The 17588-nt window shown below is 31.9% G+C and overlaps 1 protein-coding gene across 28 annotated transcripts in view; it reads right to left on the bottom strand.

Annotated features, from left to right (window-relative positions):
* The window catches only part of LOC140431103 (leukocyte elastase inhibitor-like), a 228099-nt gene that overhangs the window by 121824 nt on the left and 88687 nt on the right, over positions 1-17588 (bottom strand). For 2 of the 28 annotated variants that reach the window (XM_072519072.1, XM_072519079.1), the window contains one exon: positions 2378-2554. The exons of 22 other annotated variants lie outside the window; for them this stretch is intronic. In XM_072519072.1, the coding sequence (XP_072375173.1) occupies positions 2400-2554 (155 nt within the window). In that variant the 3' untranslated portion in view covers positions 2378-2399. Of the gene's footprint in view, positions 1-2377; positions 2555-7509; positions 9501-11369; positions 11576-14703; positions 14913-17588 lie in introns of those variants that run through there. 4 more of the 28 variants (XR_011949640.1, XM_072519090.1, XM_072519086.1 and 1 more) reach the window with 4 other exon arrangements.

Here is a 17588-nt window from a genome sequence, read left to right as displayed (position 1 = left end):
TCTTAAATACAAATATATGCTACTGGAGAGTTAGTTGCGTTCATTAGGTGCCAACTATATTCTGGAGATTACTGTTACTTTTGCTAGTCTAATTTTGTGAGGATTTTGCATAGAATTATGGACGAATTGAGTTGTTTTATGTTAGTTATTTTGGTCATTCATATATGTTTTTATTTCTTCACTGTAATAATTGCTATTACTCTAGTCGTCAGAGACGAAAATGCCACTGAACATCTAAAAATCATACGAACAAGCTGAATTTTTGAAAAGTGGACTGGACTTTTACTCCAGGGCTTCCTCCTAAAACCTCCCTTGTAGAGGGGTAAAAACGCAAAAAAACTCCATTTACTAAGAATCTATACGCAGAAAAAAAATTTTTAAATAAAAAATATAGCTGAGAAAATTTTAAATAAAAGTGTTTATTAGCACTTTTTGTGTAAACGGAACCGTTTTCTCACAAACAACGCTTGAAGCGACTGTCGATTGTGAGTGTCAGTTACAAGCACAAAATCAATGTTCAATAAAATTTGTATCAGTTCGACGGTAAAAATTCGATATCTTTTGATTCAAGTGTCCTATCGACAAAAATCAAGCTGTGTTTTAAAGATAAAGAGTTTAACTTTCGTATACAATTCTTGTGTTTTGTCGCAAATAAACTCAGATTTTATAAAGGTGTTAAATAAGTAAACTCGCCACTATGAAGTTTCGATAACTAGAGCCTAACTAACCTTCAAAACCTATAGCATAAAATTTTTGTTTTGAGTGGTGGCAACAAATGTGAGGCATTTGAAATATGTTTAAAAAACGCTGGATTTAAACTTTCGCATAACAAACGATCTAAAACGTTAAAAACTTTTTTTTTTCAAACACACTAGTACGTTTTTCAAAACGACCAAACTTCTGCTATAAACTACACCCAAAACCGTCTTCTTGGAGACATTTCCCGTGGCCTGCGATCGTTTGGAATGTAAAACATTAAATTCTGCGTTTTTTTTTATTCATATTTCAAATGCCTCATATTTGTTGTCACAAATCAAAATTGAAATTTCATGTCATAGGTTTTAACGATCGATCTCTAAAAATGAAAATTTTAATACGACTGGTCAATGAAAGTGATCAATTCTATTGCTCTCACGAGAATCATAAAAATGACGCCACGTTTATTTATATATATATATATATATATATATATATATATATATATATATATATATATATATATATATATATATATATTTAGGGATTCTACAGTATTCACTGCCTTCCCTCGCTCAACCTGCTCAACCTGCTTGCCTGCCACGTTTATTTATTTAACACCTAAAACTGAGTTTATTCGCGGCAAAAAAGAAAAACTGCATACGAAAGCTGCACTCTTAATCTTTAAAACGCATCTTGATTTTTGTTGATAGGTCACTTGAATCAAAAGGTATCAAATTTTTACCGTCGAGCTGATACAAATTTTATTGAACATTGATTGCGCGCGCGTAACTGACATTTCAAAATCGACGGTCGCTTCAAGCGTTGTTGCGTAAAGATTTTTGTTTAAAATTATTTCAGCTTTTTTTATAAGCATTTTTTATTTGAAATATTTTTATCTACGGCGTACATTCTTGGTAAATCGATTTTTTTGCGTTTTTACCCCCCTACAAGGTGGGTTTTAGGGGGAAGACCGAAAGTAAAAGTGGTAAACTTTTTTGCATCCTTTTTGGGGTCCCAAAATTAATATTCTTGGCAAAATTAAGCTTGTTCGTATGATTTTTAGGGTTCAACTATCTGACTGGACTATATATATTTTGTCTTTAGTATGTTCTTTAACCTTCGCTGTATTTTTTAAACATCTAGTAATCTCGAGTAAGTTTCTATTTCAAATACTGTAACTTAAGCATTGCTTGTTTAGGATATAGAGCACTTCATTTGCACCTATTTTGTCATTGCATACTCAAATTTTATATATCAGTGCTTTGAATTAATAATGTTTGTTTCATTTTTTCTATTTTAATTACTTATATTCGTTCGTTTCTCTATTTTTATTTTTCTTCTTCCCGTATCACTTTGGTTCCTCGTTTTCATCAAGTTGGTCTATTTCGTTGACTATACCGGTTTATTTTTATTTTTTTAATTCTGGATCAAATTTTTCATTTTTTTAATATCTCATCATTCACTGTGATCCATTCTGGTAGATACGGACGGCATTTGTTGTTAATAAATTTATTGTATTTTCCTTTTCAAATGCGAGAGATTCTACATGTTTCTTATTTAATGAGCAATTCTCTCGTGAAGCTTTGTTAGCAGGTGTCAGTAAATTAAAAAAATCAACGCCATGTAAAAATTTGGTGGAAGTTCCAGTACATAAGGTTGTATTTAAGAAAAACAACAATTTAAAGTTAATATCATTACAATCAAAATATAGGATTTAATGCTTTTACAGGACATTTAAACAATATAATATCGTACATTTCATTTATTATATACTTTATGATAATAACGAACGGATGATCTATTTGAAAATCTTCGTAGTTCCACGATTCGCACTGTCGTTTTCTATTTATTGTATCTAAAATTAACATAAAGCTGCTATGTAGTATTCAATAATTATGTATATAAATTTGATGACGAATGACAAAACTTTGATACATACAATTTATGACGAATTGGCTCATGAGCAAAATGAAATGGATAATATTCTGACAGTTTATGATAACAATTTTAGAAGATACTGACAAAAGCTGTGTAAGAGACGAATTTCTTTATTTTTCAAGATCTATTTTTTCTTCTATATAACTATTAGGCGGTCTTAAATAAAGCCGTACTAAAAAAAATGTCAAATTTGACAATATCGATGCAACCATTGAAGTTGTAAAATAGTTCACATATGTACCTGGGCAATGGGCGTACAAACAACTAAGGACGGTAGCGAGACGAAAGAAGTACGAAGAAAAATTATGCTAGCTAACACAACATACTTCGCTTTATGGCAATGTTTGGACCCAAACACATATAAAGGGAATTAAAGTACAAAGCTTATAAAATCATCAAATTACCAATAGCCACATATCGCGCAGAAACATGGATCATCACAGAAAAAAATAAACCTTGTCAATACCTTTGAAAGAAAGATATTAAAAAGGACATTGAGAGCCATTACCAACGATAGTGTGGGAGGAATCTCTCCTCTCTCTCACGAGTTATATCAATTCTCCAAAAAAAAAGGTTCTCAGAGTTATATCAATTTTACAATGAAATCTTCATCATCTTCTTGTAGTGCCTATCCGTTTCGGATGTAGGCGATCATCATGGCACTCTGTATTTTGCAAACTGCTACTCTGAAATGAACTGAGTGTTACTGATGTCGTGGATCAAAAAATTATCCTATATATCGACCAACACTTGCTTTTCGATAATTATGAAAAGAAATGATATGATATATTTATAATCTCAACAAACAAACTACCACGTTCTAGAAATTGATTTGCAAACAAACAATTTTTATATAATTGAGTTAATTGTGAAACATCTAAACAGGGAATTATTGTTTAGCTTCAAGCTCGTCTAAATATACTTAGCAAATGCAGAATTTATTTGATTTTGTAGTTTTTGGAATGACAAGCATTTTTTTTATAATTTCTGAACTAATTTTCATTTCTTAAAAAACATATTTTTTTGAATCGTAACCTTAACTATTAACTGTAAATTGTAGTTAATTTCACATTAATGTGAAATTACAATATCCATATTTTTTTAAAAGTATTATCTAGTGTTCGTTTATTAAGAAGTGTAAGGGAAGATAGTTAAAAAATTACTACAGATTTGGTAACCAATTCGTCACTTTTGTAGTGTGTACATGTGTATGAAAATATGTGCAACTAAGACAAACTAATTCAGAGCCTGTTCCACACAAACCTTTGCCAATTTATAACGCTCGTATATAAACTAATATTAATATTATAGTTTTAACAGTATATAATCACAAAATAAGTTCGAAGAAGTACGGGTTCCATTTTTAATTATACCGTAGTTGTTATCACAAGACACTAATAGAAACCAACACCAAAGTAAGTGTGTAGAGGGGTGGGGGTTGGGATTGTAACTGAGAAACCTACGACACATGAAGGCTGAATGAATCGATCACCAAATTCCTTTAAGTGCAAAGTAATGGATTTGAAAAGTGCCTTAAACTTTATATGGACAAAAAAAGTTGAGAACATGAAATTGTCAAAATATCTAATACTCCACACTCACAAGGAAGCCGAAAATATAGAAACGACTATGAAAATTAAAGTTTTTGATCGGGAATAACTTATAAATTCAAATAAATATATAAATTCCAAGAAAAAACAAACTAACCAACCAGGAGTAATCTAGACACCTTCCAACGGATTTTGGTACAAAACGGGGTAAGCGATGACGAAGTAACAAATAATGGACGGATATTGCAATATTTGTGAGATCGCAAAAGCAAAATGTGGAAACAAATTGAAAATAAAGGATAACAGAAGTAAGTACAGGAAATATCTAAAAGTAATGCCATAATCTAATTCTTCAAAGACAAAAATTTTCAATCAGTACGTGTTGCCGATACTGACATATGGAACTGAAACATGGGCTTTTAACAACAAAAAAGTCCACATACTTTAAGTGATTATGGAACGGAGAATATACAATATTAAACTCAGCGATCGCAAGTCCAATGAAGAAATAAGAAGACGAACAAAAGTTACAGATGTATTCCAGAAGATTGCCATGTTAAAATGGAACTGGCCAGGACACAAAGGAAGAGTGGAAGACAACAGTTGGACGAAGCGAATTATTGAATGGCGACCAAGAGCAAACAAGAGAAGTAGAGGCAGACCTCAAACCAGATGGACTGATGCCATCAAGCGAATAGCTGGTCACGAGTGGATGCAAAAAACAACAAACAGAAATGAATGAATACACCTAAGGACGCTAGTTAGATTGGAGATCTGGCAATTGAGATTAAGCTCTACCATTTGAGATTATTAGAAGAGCTCCTCTCAGTAAAACTAAATTATAGAAAGTAATAAAATCAATATTGGAAAACATTCTGAAACATATCTTAAATCACCAAAACACTTTCCAAAAGGAGTAGTCATTTCAGCAAGAATGGAAAGCCTCGACGATAATAAATTATTCTCGGTAGTTTTATCTGTATTATTTTTTTGTTCTTGATTTGTGTAAAATAAATTGGAGAAAGTTATTGATAATATTGAAGGTGAGAGATCTTTGAGCAATTGATCCGAATGAACCGTTTAACGCTACTTTCCTTATCCTTCGAACTGTTTGAAAATTAAATAATCATTCCTAAAATTAAAATTTGGTACTGGAATGCAAAGGAACTCACAAACAACGGGGAGAGATATATTTAGAAAAAATGCTTAAAGAATAGAGACAAACATCCAAAAGAGATAAGTCAATATGATTTTAAGATGACTAAATAATCATCACCAAAGTAGTGATGTTATACAATGCATGTAATTTTACTTCCAGTTTGTGTGAAACATTCTGTATATTTTAGCGTGCTTTACGAAGTCTTTAGCGTAATTAAAGGTGCTAACTTACCTGGCAACTTGCGTGTTTTTAATACTAGACACTAAGGTATTAAAAAACAGGTTTGTAAACACAAAAAGTTAGGATGTTTTACCGAAAATACTGTTATATAGCAAATTTTACGTGTCTTCGATGGTTTTGTACTTATTTTGAAAAAATATGGTATTTTCAAAAATGTCAAATATATTTTTTTTCAATACAACCATAATTTTTTTCAAAACTATTCATTTCTTTCAAATCGTTTAAACTTTTGGATTCCATTACTCATGCTTAAATAAAGTGAATTTAAAATGGTTCTTGCAAACTTTTATTTGCAATGATTGTAGAAATATGCAGAGGTATTGTTGTTTTCTTCTCACGAAAAAAAAAAAAAATAGAAATAACTTCACTACATAAAACGGTTAATCTGTTAAGGCCACGTATAAAGAATGTCCGATACAAGACTCTCCAAACAAATTATAAAATGGAAACCACGTAGAAGCAGAAGACGTAGAACGTTTTCAACCGATATAATATATATATATATATATATATATATATATATATATATATATATATATATATATATATATATATATACTTAACAAAAAATGGAGTAAGACAAGGAAATGCGCCCTTAACGGTACTATTTATTCTATCACTAGACAAGATGATAAAAAAGCTGTCAAACGCAGTAACTGTAAACAAGAATGCAGTACAAATAATAGGATATGCTGACGATTTAACCATACTAGCAACAGATAAAAAGGCAAAAGAAAACCTTCAAAAGAAGACACAAAATGACAATAGATACAGACAGTTTCGACAGACATAGACACAGTTTCGAAGAGGTTGAAACATTTGGGAGTACTACTGAACAGAAGAAATAAAAGTGTGGATATAAAAAAAAAGAATTCAAGCGGGAAGTACCGCGGTTTATGGAAATAAAATCATGTTTAGAGATCAAAAGATAAGCCGAAACAGAAAAATGAAAATCTACAAAACGACCATAAGACCAATACTAGTATATGCTTCAGAAACATTTACATTAACACCAAAAGAAGAAGAGCAATTGTTTTTGAGAGGAAGATTATCAGAAGAATACTGGGACCAAAGAGGGAAAACGATGTGGATGAATCACGAAATACAAGAATGGATGGGTCAATAGAACATAGTTAGAGCAATAAAAGCACAAAAAAAATTAGATGGTATGGACACATAATGAGAAGAGCAATCGTTAAGAGTTATAACGGAATGGATACCTCCAGGTAAAGGAGCAGAGACAGACTTAAACTGAGATGAATACAAGTGGAAGAAGACTTAAGGAGTATGGAAATTAGAAATATAGAAAGAACAATTAAAGAGAAAGAAGAAAAGTAGTGGAAAAAGCGAAGTCACACCAGAAACTGTAAAACCAAACCCAGAATGGGATGATCCCTCACACAAGAAGGATTTTCGAGTGAAAACAGCTTCAGCATCTCTGGAAGCGTATAGCTGTATACATATATACATATACATGTATATATATATAAATATATATATATATATATATATATATATATATATATATATATATATATATATATATATATATATATATATATATATATATATATATATATATATATATATATATATATGGTTATCATTTGACTTCAACTGAGCAATTTGTTTTAGAGTAGAGAAGTGTAGATCCTAGAGTATTAGTTAAGTTTATTAAAAAGAAGATTCAATGGGATAATAGCCTACATGTCATTCGACAATTGTCATAAAAAACACTTATGCGCAGATTTTGGGTATCAGATAATAAAAAAAAATGTTTTCTAGAATTTCGAGTTCAGTTTTGTTTGCTATGTGAGGACGGGTGTAAAGAAACAACAATATTTTTTATTGTTTTTACTTAAACATGATTTATTTAATAATATAATAAAGACTTTTACAGCTCATGGTTAAACTATAACATAAAATATTATATAAAATGAATGTTTCTGAATTGTAATTGAACAATAAGTAAACCATTATCAGGATTGTCGAAAAGTAATAAAAATGAAAAGGAAATGCTTTTGTTGTTTAAATGTACTAATACTATATTTGCACAAATGTAGTATCAATTTTAGTTTTAATTTTAGAATGAATTAATAAAAAAGATTTAGAGGAATTAGAAAGATGCCATGATACATGTCGGAACACATCGAATGTTAAAAGCAGATATTTGACGAAATGAATAGCGGCAACCATTTTAGATCTCTGACTGCTTGTAAATAAGTAGAAAGCGGTTTTTAAGTGAGTCCTAGATGGTCAATATGACTGTAAATACCCTTAAATACAATAATATTGATAAACAACTTACTTCTTCCTTCTTTATATACCTCCTAACCTACTACTGAAGGTTGACCATATTATGACATATTGTGCCGTGTTTGGTTCGTAATACTGAGTGTATATTCATGCATGTCGAATTGATTGCAATTTTTAACCCAGAGTTTTTTCCATTCGCCTTTTCCTTTAATATTTCCTCCTATTACAAGATGTAGAGACTGCCTTCAATTAATATCTCCTATTTTACACATTTTAAATATTTCTAGGAGTTCTCTTAGTTTAATATGCCGTATACTTAAAGTACTCCCGTATACTCGATAAAATACCGCACAGGAAAGTAATCGATATCCTAAAAACATCAGAAATCCAAGGTAAGGATATAGGACTAATGTCAAACTTATATCTCCAACAAAAGCAACAATGCGATTCTAAAATGAACTGTGCGAGACCTACATAGTCCGGAAAGGAGTTCGACAAGGATGCATAGTGTGACCAGCACTGTATAACATAGACTTAAAAACAATATTTAGACACGAAATTTAGAGACGAAATAATTTAGAAATATTAAAAATATTTTAGACGAATCAGAAGATGTTATTACGGTAAATGGCCAACTCATAAACAATAGTAGATATGCAGACGACAAATTATTGCTGGCAGATAGTGCACAGGGGCTCAAAATAATGATGGAAAATGTAGAAACATTTTGTAAATATGGCCTAAAACTAAAGAAAGAAAAAAAAACTAAATTGTAAAAAGACAAAAAATAATGATCATTCGTAAGAACACCAACAAAAACACCTAAATTACAAAGATACACCGTTAGAAAGAGTGGAGAAAATATGTTACCTGGGCTACAATATTAAGGATACCTGGGATCACAGTTATGAAATAAAAACTTGTATTAAAAAATTCAGAAGCTCTCTTAAAGGTCTTAGAAATATTCTCTGTAACCTATCTTTAAGTATCAATATACACATAAGATATGACGTCTTTAGTGTCCTCCTCTACGGAGTGGAAAGATGGAGTCTCACAGAAGATGTCATAAAACGGTTACAGGAATTATTCTACAGTTAATTCTACAAGGCAAGATTGAGGGCAAGAGAGTCCCGAACGGAGACGTGTATCCACGCTAAGAATCTTAAAAAATGGACTGATCTAACGGTAACTGATCTATTTCGATCTGCAGTAAATAGAATAAGATGGATCGATGTGGTCGCCAACACCATAAGTTAGGCATCTTTAGAAAAAGGAGTTCTCTGTGAATTCCTTTTATTTTTAAGACATTTTTCAAGTTCATTTTGCACATATCAATTTCATTTTTTTTTAAATTTCGTACTAACTGAATTGCAGATAAATTAGAAAAAGTTTATTGTTACTGGTTTACCTATCGAAAATATGACAATAAATGTAAATAAATAAATATATAACAGAAAACAATATCATGATTGCTATCACAGAAAACAATGAGTGTGCAATGTTTTTTTAAGAGTTTAGTGGCTCTTGAATACGCCCTTTAAAGAAAACAAGTTTGTTGTATCCAATTTGCCCTTGGATTATAATTATAAAGGGGTGGTCGGCAATAACCTCAAATTTAAGAGGATTTATTAAGAGGCACTGGTGGCGTATCGATATATCTGGAATAAAAATGGGTTTATTGTAATAGTTAACGTTATCTTCATGAAATTAAAACAATTGTAACAGTACTAAAATTTCTCTAGTATAAGTTATTTATAATAAACTACCACTGGGGCCCGTTCCAGGATGTTATAAATAGTATTAAGTATAATACTAACAAAACGAATGCATAAAGCAATGAGTACAATTAAACCTAGAGCTAAGATTAATACTATTACAAGAATTAATATTAAACTCAACAGTACTCCGGGTTGAACCTCGTCGATTATCACTGCGCCGAGCTTTCGACATCCTCTTCGATATCTTCTTCAGGACTTCTGAGGATTCAGTCTCCCGAACCGCCAGACACTACTACACTGATCACTAACCAATGCATTACTGCCACTGGGAACAGATGACGGTTCATTTATACTGTCGATGGTGACCTGTTTTGGGTGAAGCTTGGTGTGGGGGTTAGCGTGGCGATTGGCGTGGGGGTTGGCGCGAACATTTCTCACAGTAGGATTTGGATTGGTGGATGGAGCAGTCGATATTTTCTTTATGAGTCTCCATGTCGAAGTTAACCGTATGTCGTCATCTTTTTTATTGAGACAATTTGGCGTTTTTTCAATTTCTATGGCTTCTCGGATAATTCTTATATGTATTTTATGTATTTCTCTTGATTTAAGAATTTTGTCTATTTGACAAAATCTCTTCGAAAGAGGTCGAAAGCTCGGCGCAATAATAATCGACGCGGTTCAACCCGGATGATTGTTGAGCTAATAATAATTCTTGTAATAGTATTATTCTTCTTAGCTCTAGGTTTATATAGATATATAATATATATATATATATATATATATATATATATATATATATATATATATATATATATATATATGTATATATTTATATGTAGAGATCATACATTTTGTTTTCTTAATGTTTAGTGAAAGTCCATATAACAATCATAGTAGAAACTAATTCGCAAAGGATTTTTGCCGCTTTTGAGGTTACCTTTGAAACAATAGCACAAGGCTTGACGATTAGAATGGTACAAAGTTAGGCAAAACTGGAATTTCCAATGGAATTTTGTGTGCTTCAGTGATGAATCTAGGTTTTGCTTGGATGGCTCTGATGGGTGCATAAGTGTAAGACGTTTTCAAGGTGAGAGACGAAATATAGACTTCGCTGTTAAACGTCATACAGCAAGACAACTAAGCATTATGATATGGGTTGCTATATGTTTGGGAAGCAGATCACCTCTAGTTCCAATCACCGGTACTCTGATAGCTCGACGATATATTGGTGAAGTACTGTAACCGGTTTTACATCTCTAACTACAAACCATTCCAAATCCGATATTTTAACAGGATAACGCAAGACCTAATATTGCCCGTGAAACCATGAAGTTCTTACAAGAATTTGGTACAGAGACTTTGGAGTGGCCATCAAGATCAACCGATTTGTCACCCATCGACCATGTGTGGGATATGGTAGGTCGAAAACTAAATGGATTGCCAAGTCTTCCAGCAAACTTAGAAGACCTGTGGCATGCTATGAGAAGAATTTGGATAACTATTTCGTAATATGATATAGAACACTTAATTCGATCAATGCCCCATAGAGCAACTGAGTGTATAGAAAATCAAGGAGGAGCCCCTTATTACTAACTTTGTGACTAAAATAACGTTGTAAATTTGTTTATAATGTTATTAAATATTAACAATATTATAATCTATACTTCCATAAATAAATGTTTAAAAAATATTTATCCTTCTAGGTGTTGCATTTTTTTGCTCATCTTTACCAATGTATTACTTTCGAAAAACCGGTTACTTTGGTGGTTTACCTATCCAAAACATGACGCTAATATGATGATGATTAAATATGCAGTAAAAAAATATCGTTATTGAGATCTTAAAAAACAATAAATATAGTTGTTAAGATTCGAGTGGTTCTAGAACACGCCCTTTAAAGAGAAAAGTGTTTTCGTATCCTGTTTGACGTTGGATTATAATTATAAAGGGATGATCCGCAATAACTTCGAATTTAAAAGGATTTATTACGAGGCATTGGTTACACATCATCAAACCTGGAATAAAAAATGTATCTGTATTAACATAATAACATATCTACAATAAGATATTGTAAAAGTAGTATAAGCAAGAGGTAGCAGACGATTTAACAGCAAACAAAGTTATTAAACTTTGACAACTTACTTTATTAAAATAATAAAAGTAAGCCTGAATACAGTTAAAAATGCTGAATGATCTCTCTGATTCATCTCAAATGCTGAATGATCTAATTGGAGAACAGGTTCAATCATGTTTTGTAAAAACTCGGCTGTAATATCATCGCAATAAGAAGAGTTATTTATTTTAAGATGTTTTATGGCTTCATCAATTTCAAACCTTAGGATATCTGTTCTAAGTTTATTGGTGTGATTTCTAGTGCTGTGATATGCTCAATTATATCTACCATAGAAATATTACTAAATATTTTTCTCGAAACCTTCTTTAAACCATTAGAGAATCAGCTAACCACTTAAGAATCACATGCTTAGAAGATACAACAACATACGATTGGAAGGTTAACCCACGAGAGAGATAGAAAATAATTGGAAAAGTGAAAATGAAATTAAATGGTTACAACATCAATTTAATGAGATTTGGCCATATTAAGTTTATTATATATATATATATATATATATATATATATATATATTTATATATATATATATATATATTTATATATATATATATATATATATATATATATATATATATATACGAGAGAGACAGAAAATAATTGTTTTTGCTACTGTTAATGAAAGTTTCCTGAAACAATTAGCTGGTTATCTATGAATTTCGTCAAAGTCGTTTTTCCGACATTCGAGTTGTCAGACGCATTGAATGACCTATATTTATTATCAGACAATTTTGTATTTTCTTATCATTTTTCAGCTATTTCATTAAAACGAATAGCAGTATCTATAAATTTTCGTATGTCGCAGCAGTATGTCCTAAAATCAACATGTATCGGGAAAATTAAAGGAAAAACGACCCAGAACCAAAAAAGTCGCAGAGGTAAACCGTGTCAGATTAAGAAGAAGAAGAAAACTACCAAAAAAACCACAAAAATGCAAGGCATTTGACTGGTTTAACACGAAATATGTTGCAATCTACTGCAAGTTTTGAATGTCAATTTATTTTAGGTAGAGCATACCACGGTATATGTCTGTTTTATAATGCGTTCTATTTGAACAATTAGAAACAAATTTGGCTTTGCATACGACTTAATTTATATAACATGGGCTAGGAGCTAGTGACGATAAAGTTGCATAGCAATTTCTTAAACATCCTGTAAAGTTTTAAGAACTAAGCACTTTATTGTCTATTTTTTTTTTAATTATAATATTGATCTATTTTAAAAGAAAATACCAAATAGGTTCAATGCTACACAAGAAGAAAAGTTATTGGCAGCATTTAAGTCAATGAACGACGGACTAACTCTTTTCTTCTGTGGCAATGCTACCGGAAATTTCAAAAAATGATTCTTTACTGAGCTATCACTCTTAAAACTCGGAGACATTTAAAATACTTAAAATACGGAAATATTAGCTATCTTTTATGTGGTGATCAAATAGCCAGACTTAAATATTAAATTAATTGGGCAAAGAACCAATGTTTCATTAAATTGTTTAATTTTCTTGAACTTGTTTTGAAAATATGCAAACTCTTAAGCCTGTTCTTCTAACGCACTCGCTCATGCATCAAACTTAAAGATTGTGTCTTGCCTGATTACTCATCTTATGGATCAGCAGGTCCTTGGTGATTTCAAGAAACTTTAGACTTAAAGTCTTATTTGAAGTAACGTTCGAGACAGAATTAACTATGCAGAGTTTAGGAAAAATCGCTTACACTCTCTATCGCTCATTGACAAAGCTTGACAGGAATTTTTCCACAGAATGATGAGCTGCGTTGGAAAAATTTGTGATCACAAGCGGAAATTAAGAACGATGAACAGATGGGGTCCCATCGGTCTCAGAGGAGAAAGAGATAAAATATGTTCCTACATGATTAATTACAGAAATATTTGGAAAATGAAAAATATAACAACACAAAACTATACCATAGAAAATATTGAACAAGATGTCTACGGCCATGACAACTATAAAAAATACCACCATTCTTATAAACTTAAAGAAAAACGTGTATACGACATGCATAATACCAATTTGTACCTACGGGTTGGAGACCGTGGTCTCACCAAGAAATTTTCTAAAAACTTAAACAACGCAAAGAACAATGGAACGAAACATACTTGGAATATAACTATGAAAGAAGATCATGAACATTGAGATAGGGCGCAGAACAAAGATAAGATATATTTTGGAAGAAATAACAAAAATAAAATGACGCTGATCCGGTATGATGATGACAGGTGAACACCTAGTGGAATCTAAGAATTGAGACCAAGGGAGACCGAGAGCAATGGCAAACCACTAGTGGAATAGACTGCCTCAAGACAGAGAAAGATGAAAGCTATTGGAAGAAACCTACATTTAGGAGTGGATCGACGAATGCTTGACGAAGAGAGAAATGTCACACTATAAAATTCGCATGTACATAAATTTTAAACTAGAAAGATGGGAAACCCATAAAAAGGGGTTGTTCATTGACTCTCATAGTGGAAAATTAAAATTTCATCCATTTTCCCAACACAATAAACGAAGTAGAGAACGATAATAGACAGAGAAGATCTCGGTAATATTTTAGTGGGAACATTGAAAAATGGTATGATATGTATGCACTTAAACTATACAACGGTTTCTTCGACTCTGTGGTCTAAAGCGTTAAACATTGTTAACTTTATTTTGTATGAATTGCTTAAACTGTTTTGTGTTACAAATTTAATAAAAACGATTAGTTAACGCGTTGTTGAAAGGGTCAATAAATAATGGTAACATGTTTTAGCGAAACTTATCGCTTATAATATTCCAAGCCAAACAAGGCAGAAACAGAATATAAGACACAGTACTGTAAAATAGATAAAAAACTAAAGTAATAATATCAGCCTATACAAAATATGAATCAAGAAAATTTGTCCACGAGCAAATGGGAATTTGGTATACAAAATTGAAAGAAAAATAGATGTGGTTGCAATGCGCTTATATTATCTCATTATCCTTCATACAACTATTTTTAAACATAACTAACATACTAAAACTTACATAGATGTGGAAAAACGACATAAAAAATGGAACAATTCAACAATCTCTTAATACACTTAGATAATCGATGCGAAAACTCGTCCTTTAAACAGTATGATATTTGGATCATTGATTGTTAGCAGAATCAAAAATGGATGATCAGCAGTAAAAACCTCAGGCGGTCTCGGCATACAGCGGCTCAGACCCACTACGATTCCTGAAAATAAAATATATAAGAATTCCAAAATAACCACAAAAAATGCAAGGCATACCTCGAAAATGTAATCTGACTCTAGGCGTATTATAATCACCATTTGACTAGTTTAACACAAAGGATGTTGCAACCTGTTGCAAATTTTGAATGCCAATTTTATTTTAGTTAGAGTATACCATGGTATATGTCTGTTTTAGAATGCGTTCTATTTGAACAATTAGAAACAAACTTTGCTAAGTATACGACTTTATGTAATTTATGTAACATGGACCTGGAGCTAGTGACGATAAAGTTGGTGCATAGTAATTTGTTAAACTTCCTGGAGAGTTTTAAGAACTAAAAGCTTTATTGTCTAATTTTTTTTTAATTATAATAATATTAATTTATTTTAAAAAATAATACCAAAAACGATCGATCTTACACAAGGAGAAAAGTTATTGACAGAAGTTAAGACAATCAACGACGGAAAAACTCTATTCTTCTATGGCAATGCTACCCGACAATGCAAACAATGATTATTTACTGGTGTATCCGTCTTAAAACTCGGGTGCATTTAAAAAACATAAAACCCAGAAATATCAGCCTACCTTTTATGTGGATATCAAATAGCCATACTTACATACTTAATTAATGAGTTAAAGAGCCAATATTTCGCTAAATTGTTTAATTTTGTTGAACTCATTTTGAAAATAAGCTAATTCTTAAGCCTGTTCTCCTAACGCACTCGGTCATCCATCAAACTTGAACATTATGTCTTGCCTTAGTTTAACATTTTCATTACTATAAATTTTCTTTCACCTAATACCACTCTCATTACTCAGCTTATGGATAAGCAGGTTATTAGTGATTTCAAGAAACTTTATACCAAAGTCTTATTTGAAGTATCACCCGAGACAGAATTAACTCGGCAGAGTTTAGGAAAAATCCCTTACACTCTCTATTCATCATCATCCAGCCTCAAGAGTCCACTGCTGAACATAGGCCTTTTCCTCATGTTTCCAACCCCGTCTATCTTGCGCCGCTCTCATCCAGTTTTTATTGAGTCTTCTTAAATCGTCAGTCCATCTTGTAGGTGGTCGACCGACGCTTCTCTTGTCTTCCCTTGGCCTCCATTCCACTAACCTCTTTGTTCATCGCCCATCTGTCATTCTGGCTATGTGTCCTGCCCATCTCCATTTTAGTTTGGCTATCTTCTCGATGATGTCAGTCACTCCGGTTCTTCTCCTGATGTCTTCATTGGTTATTCCTAACATGGACCGCTCCATTCTTCTCTGCGTGACTCTCAGTTTGGTAGCTGCTGCTTTTGTTAAGGTAAGTGTTTCTGCTCCATACGTCAAGACTGGGAGGACGCACTGATCAAATACCTTTCTCTTTAGACATGTGGGCAGCTCACTTTTAAAAGTTTCTCTCAGTTTTCCAAATGCTGCCCACCCAAGGCCGATTCTTCTCTTCAGTTCATGAGTCTGGTTATCCCTGCCAATCATAATTTCATGTCCCAGGTATTTATATCTATCTACGAGTTCTATTTCTTTCCCAGCAATACTGATGTTCTGGTTGGGTACCAAATTGGTCATGATTTTTGTTTTCGAGATATTTATATTTAAACCTACACTTTCTGTAGCCACAACGAACTTCTGTACCATCTCTCTTGCCATACCTAGATCTTCAGCTATTATAAGTATATCATCGGCGAAACGTAAGTTGTTTAGATATTCTCCATCTATTTTTATTCCCTTTGTCATACAATCCAAATTCTTAAAAGCATGTTCTAGCACCGTATTAAAAAGTTTAGGTGACATTAGGTCTCCTTGTCTAACCCCCGTTCTATTTTTATGCGATTACTGTTAGTATGTAATCTGACAGTGGTTGTTGCCTGCAGGTATATTTTGTACAATAATTTAGTATATCTATAATCTAGCCTGCATTCTTTAAGCGCCTGTAATATTTTGCTTAGCTCAACTGTGTCAAAGGCTTTGTGAAAATCGATAAATATTAGAACTAGAGGTTTATTGTATTCCACTGCTTTCTTTATTAGGGTTTTTATATTTTGTAGATGGTCATTTGTTCCGTAACTTTTTCGGAATCCTGCCTGTTCCCTTGGTTGATAAGTCTCTAATTTTCTTTCCATTCTCTTAACTCTCTCTATTGCTCATTGACAAAGCTTGGCAGGATTTTTTTTTAAAGAACGATGAGCTCCGTTGGAAAAATTTGTGATCACAAGCGGAACTGGAGAAAGATGAACGTCACGCTAGAATGGATGTGACTCAGAGGAGGAAGAATACAAGATGTTCCTACTTCATTAATCACAGAAATCCTTGGAAAATGAATGACAATACAAAAAAGTGAAAATGATTATTACACCAAAAAATTCAAAATAACTGAAATAAGGAATTTGACTCCTGCAATATTTTATGGTAAGGTAGCAATACAGGATTAGTAGGAATTTCAATAAAATTGCCTACGGAATATTATATATTTTGTTAATAGTAAAATTAATTTAAAAAATCGTTTTATATCTATTATAATTATATTATATTTTATAATATCATATATTATTAACCTTTTGAGATTTGCAGATGACATTATTTTATAGCAGATAATATCCAAGAACTAAATGAAACGCTACAACAATTAGATGAAGTTTCGGAGTAGTAGGCTCAAAAATGAACTACACCACTA

Source organism: Diabrotica undecimpunctata, chromosome 1 (assembly GCF_040954645.1).
Source record: "Diabrotica undecimpunctata isolate CICGRU chromosome 1, icDiaUnde3, whole genome shotgun sequence".
Classification (NCBI taxonomy): domain Eukaryota; kingdom Metazoa; phylum Arthropoda; class Insecta; order Coleoptera; family Chrysomelidae; genus Diabrotica; species Diabrotica undecimpunctata.
Note: the sequence above shows the minus strand (reverse complement) of the source record. Positions and strands in the feature narration are given on the sequence as shown.